Source organism: Vigna angularis, chromosome 3 (genome assembly GCF_016808095.1).
Source record: "Vigna angularis cultivar LongXiaoDou No.4 chromosome 3, ASM1680809v1, whole genome shotgun sequence".
NCBI classification, from domain to species: domain Eukaryota; kingdom Viridiplantae; phylum Streptophyta; class Magnoliopsida; order Fabales; family Fabaceae; genus Vigna; species Vigna angularis.
In genome coordinates, this window is record NC_068972.1 from 10,899,138 (window position 1) to 10,923,131 (window position 23,994).

General features: G+C 34.7%; 5 protein-coding genes across 8 annotated transcripts; 1 reads left to right on the forward strand and 4 right to left on the reverse strand.

Annotated features, from left to right (window-relative positions):
• Positions 1–361: 361 nt before the first annotated feature.
• On the reverse strand, positions 362–2,342 carry LOC108341448 (blue copper protein). Its single transcript, XM_017579127.1, has 5 exons — positions 2,162–2,342; positions 1,477–1,973; positions 1,068–1,122; positions 531–618; positions 362–434 (listed from the first exon to the last, which is right to left on the reverse strand). The coding sequence occupies exons 1-5, from the start codon at positions 2,340–2,342 to the stop codon at positions 362–364; spliced, it is 894 nt and encodes a 297-aa protein (XP_017434616.1).
• A 550-nt stretch (positions 2,343–2,892) lies between these two features.
• Positions 2,893–4,730, reverse strand: LOC108342271 (uncharacterized protein At3g28850). Its single transcript, XM_017580021.2, has 2 exons — positions 3,329–4,730; positions 2,893–3,207 (listed from the first exon to the last, which is right to left on the reverse strand). Exon 1 carries the CDS (start codon positions 4,518–4,520, stop codon positions 3,381–3,383), a length of 1,140 nt encoding a protein of 379 aa, XP_017435510.1. The 5' UTR covers positions 4,521–4,730; the 3' UTR covers positions 2,893–3,207; positions 3,329–3,380.
• Positions 4,731–6,521: 1,791 nt separating this feature from the next.
• On the forward strand, positions 6,522–12,409 carry LOC108341218 (uncharacterized). Its single transcript, XM_017578899.2, has 10 exons — positions 6,522–6,748; positions 6,896–7,037; positions 7,247–7,307; positions 7,403–7,535; positions 7,634–7,757; positions 7,902–7,958; positions 8,078–8,174; positions 9,416–9,623; positions 11,775–11,835; positions 12,195–12,409. The coding sequence occupies exons 1-10, from the start codon at positions 6,654–6,656 to the stop codon at positions 12,255–12,257; spliced, it is 1,041 nt and encodes a 346-aa protein (XP_017434388.1). The 5' UTR covers positions 6,522–6,653; the 3' UTR covers positions 12,258–12,409.
• A 545-nt stretch (positions 12,410–12,954) lies between these two features.
• LOC108342635 (transcription factor TGA4) lies at positions 12,955–14,338 on the reverse strand. The gene is made up of 4 exons (XM_017580431.2): positions 14,196–14,338; positions 13,799–14,100; positions 13,500–13,706; positions 12,955–13,356 (listed from the first exon to the last, which is right to left on the reverse strand). Exons 1-4 carry the CDS (start codon positions 14,290–14,292, stop codon positions 13,237–13,239), a joined length of 726 nt encoding a protein of 241 aa, XP_017435920.1. The 5' UTR covers positions 14,293–14,338; the 3' UTR covers positions 12,955–13,236.
• A 2,492-nt stretch (positions 14,339–16,830) lies between these two features.
• Positions 16,831–23,953, reverse strand: LOC108342995 (nuclear pore complex protein NUP1). 4 transcript variants are annotated; one of them, XM_052874274.1, is made up of 10 exons: positions 23,576–23,953; positions 23,250–23,296; positions 22,468–22,592; positions 21,664–21,859; positions 21,253–21,555; positions 21,089–21,175; positions 20,248–20,994; positions 19,857–20,028; positions 19,442–19,754; positions 16,831–18,741 (listed from the first exon to the last, which is right to left on the reverse strand). In XM_052874274.1, exons 1-10 carry the CDS (start codon positions 23,838–23,840, stop codon positions 17,253–17,255), a joined length of 3,744 nt encoding a protein of 1,247 aa, XP_052730234.1. In that variant the 5' UTR covers positions 23,841–23,953; the 3' UTR covers positions 16,831–17,252. The 4 variants fall into 4 exon arrangements, with proteins under 4 accessions (XP_052730234.1, XP_017436469.1, XP_052730236.1 ...); XM_017580980.2 differs by having other exon boundaries at positions 19,442–20,028; XM_052874276.1 differs by having other exon boundaries at positions 19,442–20,028; positions 22,551–22,592; positions 23,576–23,590.
• Positions 23,954–23,994: the final 41 nt, after the last annotated feature.

The window sequence follows — 23,994 nt, forward strand, 5'->3', positions numbered from 1 at the left end:
AATATAATCTTTACAATTCAGAAAAAGGAAAAGTAATGATATCTCATAGATTACACATAGTTGCAAATGCCCAAGAAACATAAAACGAAGATTAAATACATAGTATACTATTCCTTTTCCCACCATGATTGCTCTTCTAACTCATTCACAATAAATAAATGAAAATCCAAATTTTGACAAAGAATGGTATTGACTATGAATTGGATCGATGTCACAATCAATTATAGGAAGCATCGAAGATAGTTTTGAACTACGAATAAACGGTACGCAGCTGCTACAAACTACATTTCTGATAACTTTGGTACATGCCAAAATAGACTTCCCTTAAAAACATGATAAAATTAAAAGCTAAAGTTCAAGGTCACTCCCTGGTAGTAATTCCAAAATCATGCATAAATACATCAATGCATCTATCAGAATTCATTTTCCAGTATCTGTGATGAACATATATGATGAATAGTTCAGAGGAGTCTGTGTTATTGCTAGTGAGTTTTATTATTCTGACTCTTATCGTCACACTTGCTGCTTACTTGTGCTCTACTGATATTCCACGTACCACTCCTTCAGTTCCTGCAGCTGTGACACACTCCAACCACACCACAATCACTGTGGAGACACCTGAGCCATGCATAGATCAGAGTGTCTGCAACTTTCCAAGTCTCCAATTTTCCAAAACCAAATTGTGTGGTAGCACTAGCAGTAGCTCTTCAAGCTGTTCCATATGCTTGATGGATTACAAAGACCGTGATTCCTTGAGAGTGTTGCCTGCCTGTGGTCACTTCTTCCATGTCAAGTGTGTTGATCCTTGGTTGAGAATCAATATGACCTGTCCAGTTTGTAGGACCCCAATAACCCTCTCAGATGTAACCAAAACTTTTTAGTGTTTTATATTTAATTGACCCTATATAGGGTGCTTCAATGTTGAGTGTTGAATTTAATTGGAGGGAAAGAAAACTAGAAGATTTTTCATGTAAATTGGAAGGATGGTTTGTTTATTTGATTAGAAATGATGTAATGTTTCAAGATAATGGTTGTGATTTGCTTGCAATGTTAAATTTGATCAATGCCTGTCCATGGTGTTGTCTCAGGCAAGCTTGCAATGGAAAACTTTACCTTCTCAAACTGGCACATTCATTGTATGAAACATTTTATGCATGGTAATCTCGCTTAATTACTTAATATTATCATTTAAGTTGCACCATTTCTGTGTAATATGTAAATTACTGTCAGAATCTTCGTTGGTGTTGATGGAAACCGCATACATATCTAAGAAAAAAGCTAGCTATGCTTCCAATGAAGGAATACATACTCAAGATATTAAAAAGAAAGCAAGAAAATTCAAATATCCTCTTAGAAACACTACAATACGATGAGAGTCTAAATTGAAAACCAAATCACTGTAAAAACCAATCTAATTAGCATAAAAAGCACGTACTCTGCATGCATGTTGCACCCCCCTATACACTACTACATCACCCAAAAGCCAAAGAAAGCACCAAGAATAGACAAGACTTGCCCCAGAGACAGAGTGAAACTTCTCCCACCTGCCAAGGCCACTGCATTATTCGCATCATCTTGAGTGGAAGATGGCACAGGTGGGTTCCCAGCATTGCCTCCTGAAGTGTTTCCAGTAGAAGGTGGAGGGCTAATCATGCCACTAGATCCATGAGGTTGAGGAGCAGACCCATTTGGTGACAGTTGTGGAGGAGAGATTATGATTGGCACTTGAGAGGGTGAAGGTGATGGTGATGGAGGTTTTTGTGAAGAACTTTCATGAACAGAAATTGCAATCTTCTGGCCTAGACAACAGTAGTTTGAGATGCTGCATGTGAAGAACAACACACCTTTCTCCTTCAGTGGAAGAATTACTGGGCTACTATTGAATATCCTTAGAGGCTCAAGTGATGTGCAATGCTCGTACTCTTGTTGTGATACCTGAATTAGGTTGTAGAATTTGTCATCGAACTGGAATTCTGTGTTAACATTTCAAAAGTCATCAGAACTGCCATGTTAGTATATAAAGATTCAAAAGGGTAGTGATATTTTATAGCCATGAGAAATAAATTGTAGATCTTATTATGTTTCTATCCAGCAGAGATATTTCAAAGCAAAAAGAGCAGAAGACACAATCTTATTAGAGCATTTCTTATTGGGATTTTACCAATAGAATCGCCTACTGTTATGAAATGGGAACGTGTCCAATTATTGTAGTATGTTGGATATGGTGGAATAATCCAGCCTGCTGAATCCCCCACTGTGAATTTTGTTGCAGAACAGTGACAGAAGAAGCCTATAAACAATGCTGAGAATGAGAGAAAAAAGGGGGTTTGAAGATGCATCATTTTGAGGTTTTGAACAAAGTGTGAAAATTGAGGACAGGAGAAAGAAGAGAAGATTAAAAATGTCTGGCATACAGATTAAACCATTCAGAGAGTAACCCCACATTTAATTTTAGACGGGAATATTAATATATATATATATATATATATATATGTATATATTGATGATTTTAAGTTACTGATGGGAAATTTGGCTAAACTGTATTGGTTGAATTAATGTCTTTTAATATTTCAAAACGAACTATGAATTTACTATTGTGATTACTACACAGCAAAAGATGAAACCTATAGAAGACATAATGAACCAGGTAACGAGTGTTGAAACTTTCTGTTACAGTTTTTAATATGATAACTGGGATTCTACATTTTCAATGCCTAATTAAGAAAAATCAAAGGTCCTCAGCATTGTTATGTTTTTTCTCAAGATCTTACGCTGCTGACTAATGATGATATTATGGTAGTTTTCTTGAACATTGATTCTGCATCTAATCAGCACAATAGAAAGATAAGATAATGAAATAAAACTGAGCAAATTAAATTAACACTTATGCAATTCTTGGGACTGGTGGACACAGTATCATACGTTTAACTCTTCAACGTATTTCAAACAATTAAGAGCATGTTTTAACATCAGAGAAACACAAAAGTACTTTTACAAACATATTTCAACTTTTATCCAAGCGTTAACACAATGAATTACTCTAAGACAACATGATAAGAAAGAGAAGAGAAGGAAGTGATAATTCAAGCGGTAGAATCCTTTTATTAAGGTATAAAAATAAATACATAAAAAAGGTACACTGAATCTGAGATTCTAAGGACTTTAAGATCGGTCCAAGAACCAGCACAAACAGGCCATGCCAAGTGCCTATCACCAGTAAAAAAATTGAAAGAATGATCAGTACCAAAAAGAAAGAAAAAATAATGCAGTTTCACAAATTTACGTACAAAACTCTATTACAATGGATAGAACACACTAAGTATAGAACCTTATCACAATAGGTAGAGCACAGAAGTGTTAACTGATATAGTTTTCCTCAGCTAGCAGCAATAAGGGCACACAATCAACCCGTTCTCATTACACTGAGAGCATTGATTGCTCTCTCCATTTTCCTCCAAGACCTTGTGGCTGCCATTACACTTGAAGCACAGCACAAACCTTATCCCTCCACACGCTTCACAAGGGCCATTGGAGTAATCCATTGGAACCCCTTCTAAGATTTTCTTCAACTTTCCTTGCTCATGCAAACTAAGAACTTCTTCTGCCCCACCAATGTACCTCCCCTTGACAAAAAGCCTTGGAGGCACTAACTTCCCATCTAAACTGCACCACAACTCATCCCTGAACTCCTTGTGCATTGATATGTCCCTCTCAAAATACAAAACCTTAAAACTCTGAAGTAAAAAGCGAACTTTATTGCAGTCTTCGAATGTCTTCCGGATTCCCCTAAGCGTTGTGGTGTAGAAAATCACAGTGCCATCTCCCCCCGGTGGACACTTCTCTTCAAAGAGCATCAAAGGGTTAGGGTCAGTTTCAGGGTCGTCATCTTCCACTTTCTGTGAAGATTCTTTTTCAACTCGGACTCTCCTCTGCTCTTCGGTCATTCTAGCATGTTCCTTCACGGCTTGCTCGAACGCCGCCAGAAGATTCGGATCAAATAGGCTGCCAGAGTTCAAGTCTGGTCTCCGGAACGATGGAATGTCAGAATCTAACAAAGGGGTTTTGGTTTTTCTGTTGCTGTTACTATCAACTCTTGCCGGTGAAGACTTTTTATCCTCCAAAACCCCTCTCTGTTTTGACTCTGTTTTTGCTCTGTTCCCACTCTGCAAAACACCCTTGTTGAGTTGCTGGGGTTTCACAGAACATGGACCTATGTTCTCTTTGTTGTCATTGTAATCTTCCAAATCCATTTCTTCTTCTTCAAGGTCTTTCATCAGCTCTGCCACGTCTATGACCTCAGGTTCCTCCTGCATTTTCACTTCCTCGCAGCTCTGAACAGTTTTCTCGGGCTTGTTTTCCCGGAAAACGAATGGGGCGTGCAGATTGAAACTCGGAATCTTTGGGAGGAAATCGACGTACCCATCTGAGGCCTTCAGTTGGAGAATTCGATCTTGCTTGAGATACCCGATTGGCTTGATCGATTTGAGCTTCTTCAGAAATTTTCCTTTCACACCCTTCATTCTTTGCGTGAGCTTTTGCAACGGAATTATTATCTGTAACCAGAGAAAATTGGAATGGATGTAGTTGTCAGAATTGGGTTAAAGAATAATGATGTGTAGAAACAGAGATTGTGAATGGATGATGCTTTTCTTCTTGGATTCTCGAAACAGAGTAAGAAAGAGAGTGAAGTGCCTGAGTTCCAACGGCTATAAATTTTGTCAATCATTTTAAAAATGTCTTCCCAGTCCTGACATGTAATCCATGTATGCAATACTTTTTTAATATTCTTATAAATAAATTAAATACTAATAAAATACTTTAAAAATTAATGTAAAAAATAATTTTTTATTGCCGCCTTTGTTTTAATTTTTAATATTATGATGATTGTTATATAACCATTATAATAATATTCTTTTACTGTTTTGTTTTCAAGTGGTTCCAAAAATGTTAATAATTATAATAATTTTGAGCGCATTTTGTTGATAACGTTCATTATTTGTGAGGACCCAGAATTAGAAGAGTATATGCATAATTGCTTTCTTACCTTTTTAGGGTTTATGTTCTCTTTTCATAACAACTTTTAAATTTGGCTCTCATACTATAGTTTTAGATATATTTATTTTTTATAAAATATTTATCCCTGTTCAAATTTCTAAATCACTGCAATGTCAGGATTAAGGATGGCATAAAACTCGCATGGCTATGAATGAGTGTATAATTTATAGGTTTAAACCCCTTGGTTAGTCTTTATTTTTGTTGGGGAATCTTAGTTGGGTTTTTATTTTTGCAACTGTTTCAACTGGGTCATATTATTTGTAAAAATGAACTAATTTTACCCTTACCGTTAAGTGCTCTCTGACGATGTTAGCAATTGCTGACTTATGCACGCTGATGTAAAATTGTTTTATTATGTGAATTTTTTTTTAAAATTAAGAGTTTTTGAGGTGGCAAAATTTATTACTAATTGAACCAATGATGTCCCACAACAATAATTTTGGGATATAATACTAGGTCATTGTAACAACAATATTTTTGGTAAGTGTTGGAGGAGGGATCGTGGGAAGTAACCGTTGTGTTTGTGGAGTTTATCGATTAGGGATGGGAGGGAGGAGAGGATGAGAGAGAGGTTGCGGAGGTTAGGGTCGGAGGAGAAGACGGCGTGGAATTTGGCTTCGAGGTCGATGAGCGTGTCAATGGCAGTGCTGAAATCTGTTGGAAAGAGGAAGGTGAAAGGATTGGTGTTCGTGTGAAGGGCTTTGGAAGCTTTTTTGACACCTTCAATTTTGCCATATCATAATTCTTTAATTTAAATAAATTTTTTACGTAATTAAATAATACAGCATAAACACCTCAGCTATATTTAAAGCCCTTTGAGAGTACTTAAGGATAAAATTGGTTCATTTTTATAAAAAGCATGGACCAACCGAGGGTTTAAACCTAATTTATAATATAAATATTAAATGGATATATATTTTAGTGTTACTCTAAAAAAAATTATTGTTATTTCTAAAATTTATAAAATTATTGTTTAGAAAAATATATTTTTAAAATTTATATTTTAGTGTATCTCGAAAAGAAATTAAAGTTATTTATATTAATATTTTAATGTATAATGTTACTAAAATTTTATTTTAAAATTATTTATTTATTTATTTTAATTTACACTCTATCTTTCTTTAAGTAAATTAATTTAAAATAAAATAAAAGTATATATTTTGTGACTTGTCATTGAATGTAAAAGAAAATTGTAAATATTCTTTTTATGATGAGACTTGTAAACATAAGAAATATTAGTCTTGATTGATTTTCATCTAATATCGATGGTGAAAGATAATGACATAAGAAAATAATATATATTTATCTGCAGGGGGCACAGTTCATCTTCAAAAAGCATCTGCACCAGTCAGTAGTTTCAATCAAATTCTTGAAAAGCACAATCTATAATCACTTTCTACAACAAATTGGAGCCATTCATTTTTAAGTTGTGTCTAATGGAAGAAAAACATTTACTTGATGCAAAAAAAGAAAATAAAGAGAGAAAAGGCTGAGGGGAAAAGAAATTATTAAAATTGATCAAAGTAAAAAGTTGTTTTTGAGTGTTAAAAATTTAGAAATTATTAAAATTGAAAGTTTTGATTCGGTCACTCACTATAATGAATCAATGCTTCCAACTTCAAGTTCAAGCTATCATCGCCACCTCTTTTCGCCAACGCCACTTCTCCTTTTCTTCCCGTTACACTGCCTCGAGGTTCTTCTTCTTCTTCCCACCCCATTTTTTGTCCCTTTTTTTTTCTTCATTTTCTTTTAACCTGCTATTGCACATCTATGTTTAAAGTTTGTATTTTCTTTTCCTTCGTTTTAATTTTTTAACTATTCTGACATTTTTTCGTTAAAGGGTATCATTTTCTAGTTTTTGTTGCGGGAGAAATTCAGAAATGGAGGAAGTGAAGGTTGCTTCGGACTTCTTGGTGGGTGACCCTGCGTTGTTGGAGAAGAAAATTGATGCAATTCGTTCGGGTGGTCCCCAGAAGCTTCAGGTTTCTGCACGCATTTGGTTCATAATTAATTTAAGTGTTTTATTGAGTATTCTATATGTTTTCTTGGTGTGCTAGTTGAATTTACTTACTGTAGTAGTTTGGTGACATAATATTGGGTACCCTTACAAAAATGTTTGTTAGTTCTTCAAACTTTCCCAGCGCAATGTGTTTCTATTTTTATTATTGTATTAACAAATTCATGGTACCAGGTGATTGCTGATTTTGATGCCACGTTAACTAAGTTTTCGGTTAATGGAACTCGTGGTCAAAGTATGTTTTGGTCCCTTTGATGTAAGAAAAGAAATGGATGTCATTCAGAATTTTGCTATGGATCATATCTAACAGAGTCATTTGTGCTTCTGTAGCCAGTCATGGCCTTTTGCAGCAGGGTAATCCAGAATATGATGCCAAAAGGCAGCAATTATATGAATATTACCATCCATTAGAGTTTTCACCGACTATTGGACTTGAAGAGAAAACGAAGCTCATGGAAGAGTGGTGTGTGAGTTTGTTAATGGTGGACGTATAGGCACTAAGTTGAATGTTCAGCATTCGCATTATCACATTTTGCTGAAACTTTAAATTTGGTGTATCAGGTGGGGAAAAACACATGCTCTGCTTGTTGAGGGAGGACTTACATATGAATCAATAAGACAATCTGTTGCTAATGCTAACATAGCTTTCAGGGAAGGTGTCTCTGAACTTTTTGAGTTTCTGGAGGTATACTTCTTTGGCAGATATAAGATCTTACATTGCATCTTGATATGTTTATTTTCTATCAGTTGAATTTATGAAATGTTAATGTAAATATATGAAAATTCAATTTCTGACACTGGTTCCCATATTCTATTTTGTAATTTTCAGGAAAGAGACATTCCTGTGTTAATATTCTCTGCAGGGCTCGCTGATATCATTGAAGAGGTCTGAAAAATCAATTTAGTTTTATGATGGCAAGGTTGCAAAATATGCACTTTCTTTTCTCCTCTATTGTTGTACACGCCTCTCAATTGCAATATATTGTTTTTTCTTGATAATAACAGGTCCTAAGGCAGAAACTTCACAGATCCTTCAAGAATGTGAGGATAGTATCCAACAGAATGGTATTTAATGACAATGGCAACCTTGTATCATTTAAAGGTGATTTTATGTTTCCTGCATTCATTAGCCACATATTTGTTGGTTTTTCATCTCAGTTTTCATGTCCAAATACATATTGAGGCTGAGGCATTACTTAAACGCTTTTAGGTTTCATTGTCAATAGAGTAAAGCAAATACATTCATTTATTTCTGTTTACACGCATATTTGTTGGTTTTTCATCTCAGTTTTCATGTCCAAATATATATTGAGGCTGAGGCATTACTTAAACGCTTTTAGATTTCATTGTCAATAGAGTAAAGCAAATACATTCATTTATTTCTGTTTACACATTGATGAGTGGGTTGGGTAAAATAACATCGCTACATCTACTGCGTCTCTTACCATGACTGCCTAGCAAACAGAGTAGAAAATGTATAATATGTACTGTATCATATTTTGATAAATGTTTCCTTGCCTGTGGGAACAGACAGCTAAAGAAATTTATTTGATGTCGGTACCTTTATATGTGCTGTATGATAGACTTTAATATTGTTACAGAAAAAATTGGCTGAGCTTATGCATTATAGTTTGTAGGATGGCTGGTTGCTCAAATAATAAGTGTGAACTAGATATGATCCCTGCACATTCCAATGTGAACTAAAGGTTTTCAAAATGCACTTCAACCTAGTTGAAATCCGTTGATTAATTTGGATACATGTTTACTGGTAGCTTTCAGGGCAATAAATTACATTCTAAATTTTCTAGTTCTTATATGGTATGGTTATTTTCATCTTAAAACCAATGATACCACTTAATGCTAACTGATCCAAAAGTCTATGAAAGTGTCTCAAAATATTGGTCGAATAGACACTTATCATAAAAGCAAGTTCTATATTTACTTTCTATAATTGATTAATGTACTGCTCTTGCAAGTTACAACCACAAGATAAATAAATCTATCTTATGCAAATGCAGACCTCTCACAGAAGGTAACAAGGAATTCAGCAACGGCAACCTGAAAAAACCTGCAGAAACATAAATTCTCTATTCCCAGAGTCCTGGAAAATTCTATTTTTTCTTTAAACTATTGAAAACAAATGTATATATTGGCTTTCATGTAGAATATGTTTTGTTATAAGTTTATTTGAAACATTGCAGCTCATGGCTGAGTTATTGAAAGTATGTTTTTTCAACCTCCACTGCTTGTTGAATGACATTGAAGTATTATGGATGAAATACAATTTTCGTGGACTTAATATAAATATAGTTCTTACATTGTACTTGTAAATTTCTATTACAGGAAAATTGATTCATAGCTTAAATAAAAATGAGCACGCACTTGATATGGCAGCTCCTGTTCATGAGAGGTTTGGTGATATGGATGGTCCTACTGATGACAATGCCTCATTGAAGAAGAGAACCAATGTTCTCCTTCTTGGTGATCACCTTGGAGACTTGGGAATGTCTGATGGTTTGAATTATGAGACCCGAATATCCATGGGATTCCTGTAAGTTTAGAATCTGCCTTGCCAAATTTCTTATCATCTAGTTGTCTTGGTAACGTGTAAATTTGAGCTCAGCTAATCTCTATAAAGGTACTTACGACTATGACTTGATCTCTACTATATTATTGTGAAACTTTGAGTCCAGTTATCTAGGTAGCATGACAGATTGACAGTTTTTTCAACAAATATCTTTATCAAAATACTTATCTAAACTACTATTGCTTTTGTTTTTTGAATGCTAAACTTCTAAACTTGGACCAATCATAGAAGGAACTCTTCATTTTTATGTTTTACCTTCTTAAGTGATGTTTGATACTAAGCAAAGCTATTCTCTATTGATTATTTTGGGAAAATGTTTTTCATTGTGCTCTCTTCTATCTCTTGTAATCCATCTTCTAGTAAATTTCTTTTACCAAAATATATACATAGATTATATAGGAGAATCTACCATTTTGATCACTAGTTGAATATAATATGATACAAAGACTCCTGTTTATACTACTAAATCATTCATATAATAGAATAGAAACTTTATTAAGTATCTTGAATGGAACATCTCTGAAGAAAAATGGCATTCCATAACTTTTTTCTTTGTAAATCTTCATCTTTGAAGGGGATTGTTGTTTAATATGTTTAGAAAATTTGAGGGTATTCAGTGAAATTTAAGGGTTTTGATGCTGTTATTTTCTTGACCAATAATTAAGTATGTTTTCATTTAATGAAGGCGTGTCTTACCGTTTACTATTTAGCTGGAAAATTTTCATTGTTTGCAACTGAATCCCTACTAATTAAATTCTCCTCTGTTATAATTTATAATTATAGAAATAAGGGACAAATCTTGTATAATCAAGATTATCTTGACTATATATTTATTATTAGGAACCTTTTTATTTGTTATTGTTTCATATCTTCTTTATTTATTGTATTTAACTTATTTTTTCTCAGTATAAATAAAGTGTCCGTGCTATATTACTGCAATGCATTTGATTCTGTCTAGGTATTTTTGGGTTTTTTGTGGTTTCTATAATTTTGCTCCCCTTTTTTGTTGTATATTTTTGGTCGCAATCTGTGTCATTGTGCATTTTGGTCACTGTTTTTGGCCTCTTTGCTTATTCTATTGAGTATCTGCTTGTTTCACAGCAGGACTTTTCTAGTGTCAACCAGAAACTGTTGCATTTGTAGCCAAGTTCAGTTCATTTGATTCACTTTTGTTTCTGATTCTATAGTAGTAACTGCCACTCTTACTTCCTTGTTGCATCCACCTGCTATTTAGTTTAAAGCTTTAGTGTTTCTCCTTGGTGAATTTTCAGCATTAGATATTGCTAGTAAATCTGTTAGCTTTACACCTTGTTCTCCTATGCATTTTGACTCCGCAGTTTTCTATTAAGTCGTCGTCTATCATCTTTCATCAATTTTGAATTGATTTATTATGGATGTTGAGTTAAGTCATGAAATGGCATTGTAAAAAGAAAAATGTTAAAATTTAACAAACTGCCCTTTCCTAAGTTTGATTTTGAACACAAATTAGTTAATAACTTGATATTTTATATCAATGAAGTGATTAATGGTCTGCTTGAACAAACTTCCCCATTAACACTTTTAGAAGAAAAAAAGAACAAAAAAAGAAAATGAGTTTGTGCATAAGCTATTAGTAGCATATATACTAGTTAAAAACAAAATTTGGAGAAGTTGTATTAGAAATCTTCCAAAAATTAACTTTTGCATAAGGTAATTTTAGTTTTTAAGAACATTTTAATTTTTTTTTTCATATTTTTCTCTTCTAGAGGGACTTGTGAGAAAAGAGGATTAGTTGACTTGAGTATGTTACTTTTTGCCGGCACATATGTTACTTTTTTCCAAAGTTTTGTTTATTTTTTAATTATTTTGTGAATTTTTCATTAAGTAAAGAAATGCTTATACAATAGAAGGGAATTGGAAATTTGTAATTGCAACTGCTGATGCTTATTAATTATCATAGCAGTTTTCCAGTTATGGTAATTGTATTTTTATGCCCCTCTCATCTCCTTCCATGATCTGGAGCTTTTAACTTCTTGCGTTATCTGAAAACATACATGTTTCTTTCTCTGGTTCTTGAGGCAGTATAAAAAATTCTAGTTAATACAGATGCTCTACTGTATAAAATTATTGTTGTAGGAACCACAACATTGAGAACTCACTCAGCTGCTATCGAGAAGCTTTTGACGTTGTTTTTGTGGTAAGTTGATTGGATTGATGGTAGGAATATTTTTATAGTATGTTTGAACGAGATAATTTAAGAGTAGTTTATTTATATGGTGAATTTAAAACTTCTTGGAGTAAAATAAGTTGTTTGGACCAGGAATTTATAATTTTGAAATTTTTAGAAGGTATTTCAATTCAATAAAACAATGAAATTTGAAATTCACTCGAAAAAGGATGGAATTAAAATTTTACAATTAGTCACTTTAACTTTATAAGAACATATATATTAAAAAATTAAATTGATGAATATTATTTGAATATTTAAATTTGGCTAATATATGTTGAGTTGAAGTGAAGATACAGAAACTGTAACTTGGAAATTATTACCTGCAGAATGATGCAGCCATGTGGGGAGTTATCAAATTGGTGTCTGAAATCTGTTCAAGTGGTGTTTGATTATTTCCAGTCTCATTCTTTTTTGCTTTATATTAGGATTCCTTCGTATTATGTAAAGTTTTAAGAACACTGTTCACAATCTCAACCCTTCAATGTTTTGTTTCACCGAAGAATATAACTTATAAATATTGTCAAACGAATGACATAAATCAGATGCATAATGTGTGAATTTACAATTAATTGTTTAAGTAAATTATATTTTAACTTATAATATTAATTCCAATTTTTAAAATGATTATTTCATAATTAGCTATCTTTTTTAATTTTAATTCATATTTCTTATTAAATTTTAATAAAGCTATTTTCATAATTTACTATATTATCTAATTTAATTTACTTTTTCTTATTTTAACACATCAATTAAATCATCAACAGACTTTTTACTCATTGATTTTAATTTTCACTCGTTTCTTTCCATTCAAATAATCTTATATTATATTCTCTTTATTTTCTTTTTCTTTTCCTTCCCATGTTTTAAAAGTATATTTTTCATTTTTTCATGACACTTCCAAAATAGCATGTGTTTTTTTTTTCTATCTTTTTCAGTTAGTAAATTTATTATTAGAGTATATTTTTATTCTTTTATCTTGAGTTATATTTATTATTTTTAATATTATGTTGAAATAGTATTGAGAAATCAATTTAAAGCGTAATAATTTAATTAATAAAAATTTGTAAAAAAATGACTTCAGTACTATTTTAACACAATATCTAATTGAGTTACAAGATTACCAGCTCTTGTTTGCTTGTGGTATGATATGGTATTAAAGCTGAGTTACAAATAGAAAATGTCCAATGCACTAGATTAGTGCATTATAAGTTAAACTTACGAACTACTTAGATCTAAAATATGAGAATAAGAACTTTGTAAACAAGGAAATGAAACTTTTCTGCAAATAAAATATACCCAAAAATATTTATTTATAATTTGTAATAAACTTAAGAATAAACGTTTCCACTTTCATATTTGATGGAGTGTTCAAAGTGAGCTGGAAGGATTATAGAGGCGTTCCCACAAACCAAGTAAGAATTCTGCATACTGACTATTTGTGAGCAGACCACGCAGTCGATGCAAAAATTCCTCTCGAACATCATTTGCCTGTTCAACAACAAACCATGTTAAATGTTAAATTTTTTGAAACAAATTGTTATTACCACCTTTTAAAATATAAAGAAAAAAAAAAATTAACATGATATACAAAAATTGGATTCAATGAATGCATGCATGCATGCATTAGTTACCTGTTTTAGAAATCTCATGTGTTGTGGGGCACACGTTAGTTTTAATCCTCTATCACCTTCTGTTGTTGCAATATTATGAAGGATTTGGTGAAGTTTCTCCATGCCTCGTGCAAGAGCATATTCTACTTGTTCACATGATTGTACAAAATTGCAAATATCAGAAAGTTGCTGCTGAGAACACGAATGTTGAAGTTGAGGCACAATAACCTGTTTCCAAAGCAGACACCATGAAGCATAAATATTTTGGAAATTTTTCTCTCTCCTCATTTTCATTCCATGCAACAGCATACAAGCATTACCTGGAGCAGTTGAGAAGGGCGAAATCCTCCAATCCACCACAGACTTTGGTCAGCTGTTGTGCACCAGGCAACATTGCTGACATCAAAATTTGCAGCACTTGTTTCCATTTCTGAGAATTCCAAATAGTGCTTCATGGCAATGTCTATAAGAAACACTAGTTTGTCATCAACAACTTCATCTTTTAAAGCACTCCGTATCTCACAAATAAGTTTCTTGTGTTTTTCCAACCAACGTCCATAGTTTGTCGCAAATGTTGTGTTTCCTGCGGAATTCTTAACTTCCGTTGGTTTTATACGTGCTCCTACAAATAAGGGAAACAGGTAACGAGCAAAAGAATAATATAAGAAAGTTATTGTACACTATAACTAACTACATTAACTTCATGATTGTTCTTACCATCAATTTTGAAGATTTCTTCTTTAGCATCAACCTCATTCCTTTGCTTACTTGCTAAAAATCTGCTGCCCTGTTTGAACTGGTTGAATGAACTCATGATTTTCTTTCAACTGGTTACAGAATGGAAACCAGTTAGCATTCAGTTTTATAATGCATTGATGAAAATGGAATGAAGAATGCAAGGTGAATATATGTATATCAACAAAGGTAAAAGAGACCACTATTCACAAACAGTGACACCGAGAATAGTGCAGCTCTTTAGTCTTTTTTTTATTCTTTTTCTACCTAATACAAACAAAATCCCCACTTAACACGACACGACAACACGTATTATTAACCATTTGATATGATCATACATTTGTTAGATTTATCGAATATTTAGAAATGTACGAACCGTTAACCACCATCTCAGTACACTTTTGGCCTTTCAAACCATCATGGGACAAAAGTACTGATGTGGAAAATCTGTACTCTATCATGGTTTTTACACCAATAATTCCATTTCGAGGAGGTAGATTCCCATTGAAACTACTGATCAGTCTCTGGCTCTGTCTCTTTCTCTACCTTTTTTATTATGCAGGTATCATCCAACGTTGTCTAGATTCTTAAACCGTCACTGAATCTTCTTTTTGCCATTAAATAAATAAAACTTGTTAATCTTAGCTCACGTGGAGAAAAGAAAACACTACTTTTCATAGTGTGGCATCCTTCTTGAGTAAGAAATTAAATTTTTAAATAACAAACAAATAGTGCATATTTTTGACAGTATAAAATTTGAGAGGGGGGGTTAATGGAAGTTTGAAACTGTTATATCATGTGCGAAATTCTATTTTATTTTTAATTGCAAAATTGCTTTTGACATGAAACTTTATTTTCTACCAAACTTCCATGTGTAAAAGTAACCAGTGGAGGAACATGAGTGAAGATTTAGAAAGGTGAGTGGATTAACTTTTTCAAACTTTTTTTTCACTGTTACTGAGTATATAGTGTTGAAGAGGTAGTGGGTGCTTACCCGATTTTGCTTGTGTTTCAAGAAAAAAATAAAAAATATATCAATAGGATTTTAATAAAATATTATTCACACAATTTTTTTTTAATTTAGAATACACATTTATTTATGTTATGTAATAGCCATTTTAAAATTGAGTAGTTCATTCATTCCAAAGAGCTTTACAAGCAACTAAACAAACAAGTTTCCCAAAGGACTTGCATGAAATACTAATTAGAAATTTAAATACGAACTTAAGTCTTAAAAATAAAAACTTGAACAAAATATAAAAAAAAACAGCCGTAAATTTATTATCTTAAAATTTTAGATTCTAAATTTTAGATTAGAGAAATATCAATTTTTTATATAAATTAAACTATTGATATTGTCTATTGTAATCCTTTTTCCTGCAACTCCACAATATTTTCATAAACCCTAAATTACCCTCATTATAATTATAATAAAAAATAAAAATATCTCTCCACCTCTTTCACCTCTTTCCACGCATACTCTCTTATTTTTTTCTCAATCATCCGTCTACTTCCATCCTCTCAAACACCTTCCACACAACCATTCACCGTCTCTTTCGTTTTCTTTCCACTTTCAATTACTGCACCTCTAGTGAGCCCCATAATCTTCCAATCACCTCTATGATTTAGATAATGAGGTGGCTGTGCTTCTTGGAGAATCTGACGAGGGGAGAAATCCAACACACGTCGTCTGCCACCGAGTGCACCGCCTGTGCCACTGACGACCGATGTTGCTTCCGTCTACGAGAGAAAACGCGAGCTCCTAGACCTTTCCAGGAAGATGAAGAATAATGGAGTTACAGTGATAATGGAGGAAGGTGATTATGATGGTTAAAGATGGAGCACGCGGAGATGAGGGTGACGGATGGATGGATTGCTCTGTAAAGTTGATTGTATTCTGTGATTTTTTTTTACTTCTGTGTGTTATCTGAGGGCGTGCGTGAGGATGAAGATGGAGTGTGGTCACTAGAGATGCAAAGGTAGAATGAAGCAGAAGATGAAGAAAAATGTGAGTGGAAAACAATGCCAGTGGGTACATGCAGGGAAAAGTAATTGAAACCTCTTGGTTAATATGCATGTGAGAAATGCCTATGCTACGGCTGTCCTCCATTACTCTGATGGAGAAAGTAATTGGTAGTAGGTTCCACGGTGATAGAGTATAAGCATGACAATGAGGGAAAATGGTCGTGTTTACAGTAACAGTAAAGGTTAAAAATTATTATTCATGCTTATTCATAATGACATTCATTTTCATTTTTGTTCCTATATGAAAAGGCTTTTAACCTAGTCATGTACATGCAATTGATTTTAACATTGTCCCGCTGAGGATTCTTGTTTTAAGATCGTGAGAATTGCGTGCAATGGGGACTAAATTCAAAGGACAAACACAATATAATAAGGAGGACCTAATTATAGAGATTAAAAATATAGCACTCAATCTATTGCATGACACAATTTCGAAAGAATAATAACAGAAAATGGGTACATAGTATATTGTATGATACACCGGTAACTCCGCAACACGACAGCATCCATTTCTGAATGGCTCATTGCACGGATTTTTATCTTGTTTACTACTGCCAAAACATACACCTACTCTTTCTTATAATTTTATCGGTTTCTAAACAAAAAAATTAATCAACATTTTATTAAAATATATGGCAAACAGGAAACAGAATGCCTATCGGTAATAATCATTTCACAGATTCCTCCCTGGAACTGTGAAGTTACAACCATCTAAGCTATACATTGACTTTAATTCTGGCTATATTACAAGCAGCAAGGACAGCGATCTCTGTGAATATCATCACAACTAGCACAGCACATGTTTCTTCATATCATATGCTATTACAAAATTGAGTATGGAAGTGCAAAGAACACAGACAAGCTTGTATTTGCTGATTAGCAATAGCAAATCTTGCCCAGGCTGCCAAGTGAGAAGCAATAACCGGCAATTACTCTGAGAACTTATTTACTTCTTGCACAACATGTGTAGCCCCGAGTACTGATAGAAGGCAACCATTTTCATAAACAACGGTCCTACTTCTTTCGCTGTTTGTGTTTAGCTTTCACAATTCTTCGACCAGATTTGTCACCACCACCTGTGCCCAATGAGAAACTCCCACCTACACTGCCAGAAGTCTGAAAAGAAGGGTTCTGCAGAGCAATATTCTGTTGACTACCAAACTGGAAAGAACTGGCTGCCGGTGGAGTTGATGCACCAAATACAAAATTTGATTGAAGTGGGCCAGGTTGCTGACGAAATACAGAAGTGGCAGGTGTTGTTGCTTGAACTGTATCCTCAGCCATACCATCTTCCATACTCATCTTCTGATTATTAACAGGAGCTGAGCCAAATGCAAAGGCGGGAGTAGGACTTCCAAAAGCATGTTGTGTTGAGATAGATGCTGCAGCTGAAGTGAATGAAAATTGAGGAGTTGATGCACTGGAGGTCGATAAAAACATTGTTGGTGAACTGACAGAAGCGGTGGATGTTCCAAGGGAAAGTCCAGATGAAGACAAAGATGACGAATTAAATGTGGAACCAAATGGAGACTTGCTGGGCTGCCAACTAGACCCAAATAAAGTAGAACTTGTACTGGTATTGGAGCTAAGGGAGTTTACTGCTGAAGAGGAAGCCGAGGTGCTAAGTCCAAAAGTTGTGCCAGAATTCATGACATTTATGGCAGGACTAGAGGAAAATAACGAACTCCCAGAAGAAAAAGAAGGGCTGGATGAAGGAGATGAAAAACTACTCAAAGAAAAAGTTGTGTTCCCAGTTAACCCATATGACGGGGAAGATGCAGATGAACCAAATGGAACTGACTGGGTCTGAGTACAGGCTTCTAACCCAATGGTGGTAGAAGCCTGGGCACTATGCACAGAACCACTACTAGCACCAACAACAGATCTCGAGAGGCTATTTACAGTTTTAGTTGCCGAAGAGATGAAGCCAAAATTACCAATCCCTGCAGATGAGCTACCAAAGGCAGTGCAGCTAAGACTACCAGCTCCTGCATCCTGACTTCTTTTAGTTTCCAGCGGCTCTAAACCAGAAGATGATAGAGGTAAGCTTGTTGATGGGACAGGAGAGGATCCAAATTTGAAAACAGAAGTTGTCGGATATGAAGATGCCACCACTGGGGTAGAAGAACTGCTATTACTTGATGCCATTTTGCCAGTCGTCATACTTGCCATGCTACTGCCATTAGAATCTGCCATGTTAATGGCACTGCTTTGAACAGCAGGTAAACTACTGAATATATTCGGACTGGTAAAATTACCAGATACAGGGGGTGGAAAAGAAGAGAACGAAGGGCTTGCAAGAGACCCATTATTTTGATTTGAATTGTGCCCAAAATTGACTATACTCTTGGATGATGTCAAAAATGATGTTGATGCTGCAGATGAGCTAGCAAGTTCTGATGCCTTAACAGAAGATTCAGTATCATTAGTACTCTCAGCATTACCATTATCAGATTCACGAACTTTTGGCATCGAATCAGTTGTACCAGCAACAGTATTTGTGCTGCAAATGAAGGGAACACATTTAGCACATGAATCAACTTAATACTTAACTGAACACTATATGATTCCAAATATTTCTCCAGTTTCAAATGTCCAATGCAAAAAAGAAAAAAAGCAATAACAATTATGACACATCCCAGAAATCAACCAAGAGTATTCTCAATGGTTGAAGGCTGTAAAGTAAAGGGGAATGGATTATGAGATGATGTGAGTTAAGGAGAGGAATAAGAATCTAACAATTCAAATGTAAAGGGGCGTAGTTCAACTGAGGGGAACATGCACAAGTTTTCTACATGGCTGTAAGCTAAAACAAAGCTTTTCCCTTTCTGTTATTCTGTATATTGACCAGAATAATATTTCAAAGGAAACCAAAGAAATCCAGAATTTAGAGTAGAATATTTACTCATCAAATAGAAACGTCATCCCCATAGTCAAAACAAAAGGTGTTGACACTATTCAAAAGTCACATGATACAGATTACATTAAAGTCAAAAACACAAAAAACAGTTGAGAGGCAAAAACCCATTTAAATATTATTTATAACTCGAAAGGCAATGGTATCTATAGCTGTTGTTGATACCCTTGGTGATAAATAATGAGAAATGTAAAGGAAGAACAATAAAAAAAAAACCCAAAATACATCGTAGGTGTGCAAAGAATTGAGGTTTATTCAAAACCACTATAAATTATAATAGACTAACCTGATTGAACTTCCCAGGTTTGAAAAAGAAGCACTGAATTTCAGAAAAGATGGTTCAGCACCAATGGATGATGAAGCAGTGAATGGCACGGGAAGAACCTTGTTTACATTTTTATTGGAGCCAAATTCCACCATTGGAGCATCAGCAGCACGATCCTTTGATGATACAACTTTTTCCAACCCAAATGTAGGACCTGATTTGGTTATCTCCTTCGGTGGAGAACTAGGAGCTGTGAACTCTCTTGACGAAACCACTTTATTCTCAGATATAAACAAGGGAGGTTTAGCAACTGATCCATTTGGTGTAGCCGTAACTGGCTTGTAGGTTGGATCAAGGTTAGATGATGAGCTAAAGATAGACACATCAACTTTTTCACCAACCTTAGATTTATAGGCAGTTCCAATATGAGCCTTACCATCTATTGTAGAAGTCTTAGACATTGCTGATGGATTCTCCTGTTCCGTTGCTTCATGACTAGAATTAGTTTCCCCCGTCACAGCAGTGGAGCTTGTCATTTCTTTCTCAAGAAGAGAAAAGGAAGAGACTGCTCCATTTGGATAATCATCATCGTCCAGATCCAGAAAATCCTTTTATATTGAGAGCAAGAAACAAATCAAATATTATCTTAGGATAGAAATTACTGTAAATGGAAGCACCAGATTGCTATAAGCAACATGCCTACAAAAAGGTAAGTCGTGTGGACAATCCTGCCAAGCTAATGTTAAACTTCACAAAAATAATGTTTTAAAAATCATGACAACTACAGAAACTAGCCAAATAGATAACTATAAAAAAAAGTCTCATACCTCATGGGCACTCATATGGAATGCCCTCTTCTTTCGTGGCAGATCAGAAACAGATTTTATCATAAAAGAATCCCCAGATTTTGCAGTAGACAAGACTTTATTACTTGTTTTTGTAGCATCTTCAGTTGTTATGAGTGGAAGTAATCCATCGGTAGGAGCAACAAGCTTCAATGGACCATTTTCAACCTTGTCTCTTTGAGAATTTAACTTCTGATTCTGAGCACTACCTGACAAATTTCCAAATGGGCCATCTAAGTTATTACCATGCATATTGTTCAGCAATTTTGATGAATCTACCGTTTCCATGCTTTGAAGAGCCTGTCCACGTAGCATGGAAGGCGACAACTTTGTTGGTGGATTATCATTCACAATTGTTAGCCTTGATTCAGATGATTTCTCTTTTGGAGAAACCAACTTATCTAGTTGCTGCATTATTTTTGAAGCCATTTCACTTGATTTTGAGGGCAAAGGGGGAGAGCTCAAACTAGGTATAGTGCCATCCACATTTTCCTTGGATAATTTCATATGGCTATGCTTAACTTCATCCAGCAGAATAGGCTTCTGCATGGAAGACCCTTGCTGTGAAGCATTCACAACCATTTGATTCCTATCCACAGACAAAGAGCTACCAGAAATAAGTGAGCTCGAGCCTTTTGAATATAGAAGATTAGACTTCTGGCGAGTTCTGCGAACAGGACCAACAGATCCTATATCATTATCCAAAACTGAACTTCTACGTTTTACTGCCTGCAAAATTAACAAAAACACAGGAAAAAAATATATTAACCTATTTAAAATATAACACTGTAAGACAAGACCTATAACTCATAAGTACTCATACCCCTGTTTTAGATCCAGAAAGCACATCATGATTAAATGCAGACTGACTTGAAAATGATGGCTCATCTTCAACAGCATGGTCACCACCCTGTAAAACAGAAATCATATCATAAAATTGATTTTAGAAACATTATTATCCAAAATGTTATTCAGAACAGAACAAACCTTTAGTCTGGATGTTGGATAAATTCTGGCATATGGTGTTCGAGCCATATTATATATTGCAGATCTTCCACGAGATCTTGAGGTCATAAAACCATTTTCATGAACTGCAGCATATTTAGTAGTCCTAGGCACAATGGTCATAATAGGGGATTTAAGAGAAAACTTTTCCCTGTTTACAAGAGTTGGATCCTCCCAGAGTGCAGATGTTTGAACACCTAAAACTGAAGAGGATACTTTGGAATGCCTGCTACCCATGTAAGACTTTGCAAGCTCCGCAGGTGAAGCAACATCTTCAATAGGAAACTAGAGACAAAACAAAACAATGTGTGAGATAGAGCGCAAAGAGAACAATAATTTCCAATCCACGAGTACAACCAAACATATATGTAAAGTAAAGGCATGTTCTCATACACTTGAAATAACACGTGGGGTTACAACAACAGTATTTTCAATCCCATTTTCTATTGCCAGTGTTTTGGGACACTCCTTTTGTCCACTTTGCACCACTGGTTCTGAGGGAACCACGCCTGTCCCCTTTTCTTCTTCCCTAACAGGTGCATCCACAGTTCTTGAACGCATAAGTGCTGTCAAATGATCAATCTCAGATCTGTGGAATAACAGACAACATCAGACCTTAATCAAAGAGAAGAAAAATCACAAGAGGTATACTATTATCAAAGTAACTCAGAATGTATGCATTGGTTACAGACAACAGGAAGAAGTATAATCAAAATTGATTGCAACATGAACTTCACAAAACATAAGAATTAACATATTTAGTAAAAATTTCACAAAAGCAACAATAAATATATGAAAAAGTGGAATAGAGGAAATGTGAGAGCAGATTGGTTGTCACAAATAAATTTTATCTCCCCAAACAACTCCTACTTTTAAATGTTTTAAGTGATTTATTAAGCCATTTTATTTCACATCTTGCAGCTGCCAGGGATAATCATTCAACTTCTGCACTGCATATAACAAATATATTATACTCCTTCTCCACGAAATACCTTGAAGTGGAATATCTATTAGACAATTCTGGCACAACATGTTATGACTTGGGTAATTGTGTCTTGAAACAACAAACCCGCATATTAATTACTATATAATATACAATAGTGAATACAAACAAAGGCTCACACTCAAATGCTACAGATATTAATGTGCTACGTATCTTATTTCTATTTATTCTAACACACATGAAGAAATACAAACCTGCTGAAAGTCTTCTGTTTTAATAGTTTCTCAAGTTCAGTTAATCCACCCTCATCAGAACAATTAATTTGAGTATCACTTACACCAACAGGTATTTCTTGCAGGCCAGAGGAATTGCTTGCAACCTGTTTCACAAGTAACATGATGACAAAGCAAAATGGAAACAAAAATTAAAACTATTTTGCCAACCAAAACAGAGCATTGCAGCTCGAATGCTTTATAGTCAATAGAAATGAAAAATGATTATCAAGCACTGCAAGCAACTTGATGAAATAGGCAATTGTTTACCATGGTCTAAGCTGGACAAATTTATTTTTCAGGAAAAAAGGTTTGCAAGCTCTAGCCTACAAGTGATGCCACCAATCATATGCCCTTGTGTCCAAGGCATATACCACATGTCATTGACAACCACAACTTCGAGAACATCACACAAGAATCATTAACAGGGGCCCTAATTTGTTAATCATCCTCCTAACTATGCATATCCTGGATTACAACATAATATGAACAAGCTAAAAGAGGCATATTCTGGTCCTTAAAATAAAAGCCCTAACCCCACAACAATTGAACACACTCGAAGACTGGGGAAAAATAAAGGTGTAAGCATCTATTTGAATGCTTTATTGCAAAAAGAATCTAGGAATTATATCTGAATCAAACTATGAATCAATCAACCCATAACATTTTTGTTGACATAAAATATAAAAAATGACCCCCAACAAGATATAAATCCCCAAGTAATGCAAAGGGCACCATAACATACAGGAAATATGTATACTTACAAAGACGGCCTCTTCCTGACTACTGTTCTTCACTTCATGTTCCGTCTCTGCGCCCACATAACAAAATCCATAACATGCATGTCAATGGTAAGTTGTTGTCAAATAAGCAAGGAATAACACTTAACACGAACCAAAAAAATCTCAATTGGCTCACAGAACATTCCATCTAAATAACAATAATATTAGTTAAACAATTTAACTCCAGCATTGCGCTCTACATATGAAACACTAGCGAAAACGACAAAATTTACATGTAATTAGCACAATGCCGACAAGTGAAGCTTCCAATAAACCCTAACAACCAAAAAGAAATAAATGGAGGGAACCTGGAGGAGGAGGAGGAGGAAGGCGCTTGCGGAAAAGGGAGGAGAAGAGAGAGTGAGCGCTGTGAGTGATTAACCTCTGAGTGGGATCCAGAAGCTTGGAGAACCAACCATTGTTGTTGCTGCTGTTCGTGTTAGGGTTTCTGAGTGAGGTTGGGGGGCGATCGTACGGCGTCGTTTGGGTCCTGCCGCGGAAGGGGCGTTTGCGAAACTTGCCTCCTGCTCCCGCTCCCCCTTCGTATCCCTTCTCTTTCTCTTCGGTCGCCATGGCAGTGATGGGGCAATGGAGAGGGAAGGAGCAAGAGTGCAGAGTGCAGAGTGCAGAGTGCAAAGTAGGGTTTTAGGTGTAGAGAGAGAAACAGAAGAAAAGGTATACATACACATTAAGAAAAAAAAATACTTCGTAAATCCAAAGAGAAAAT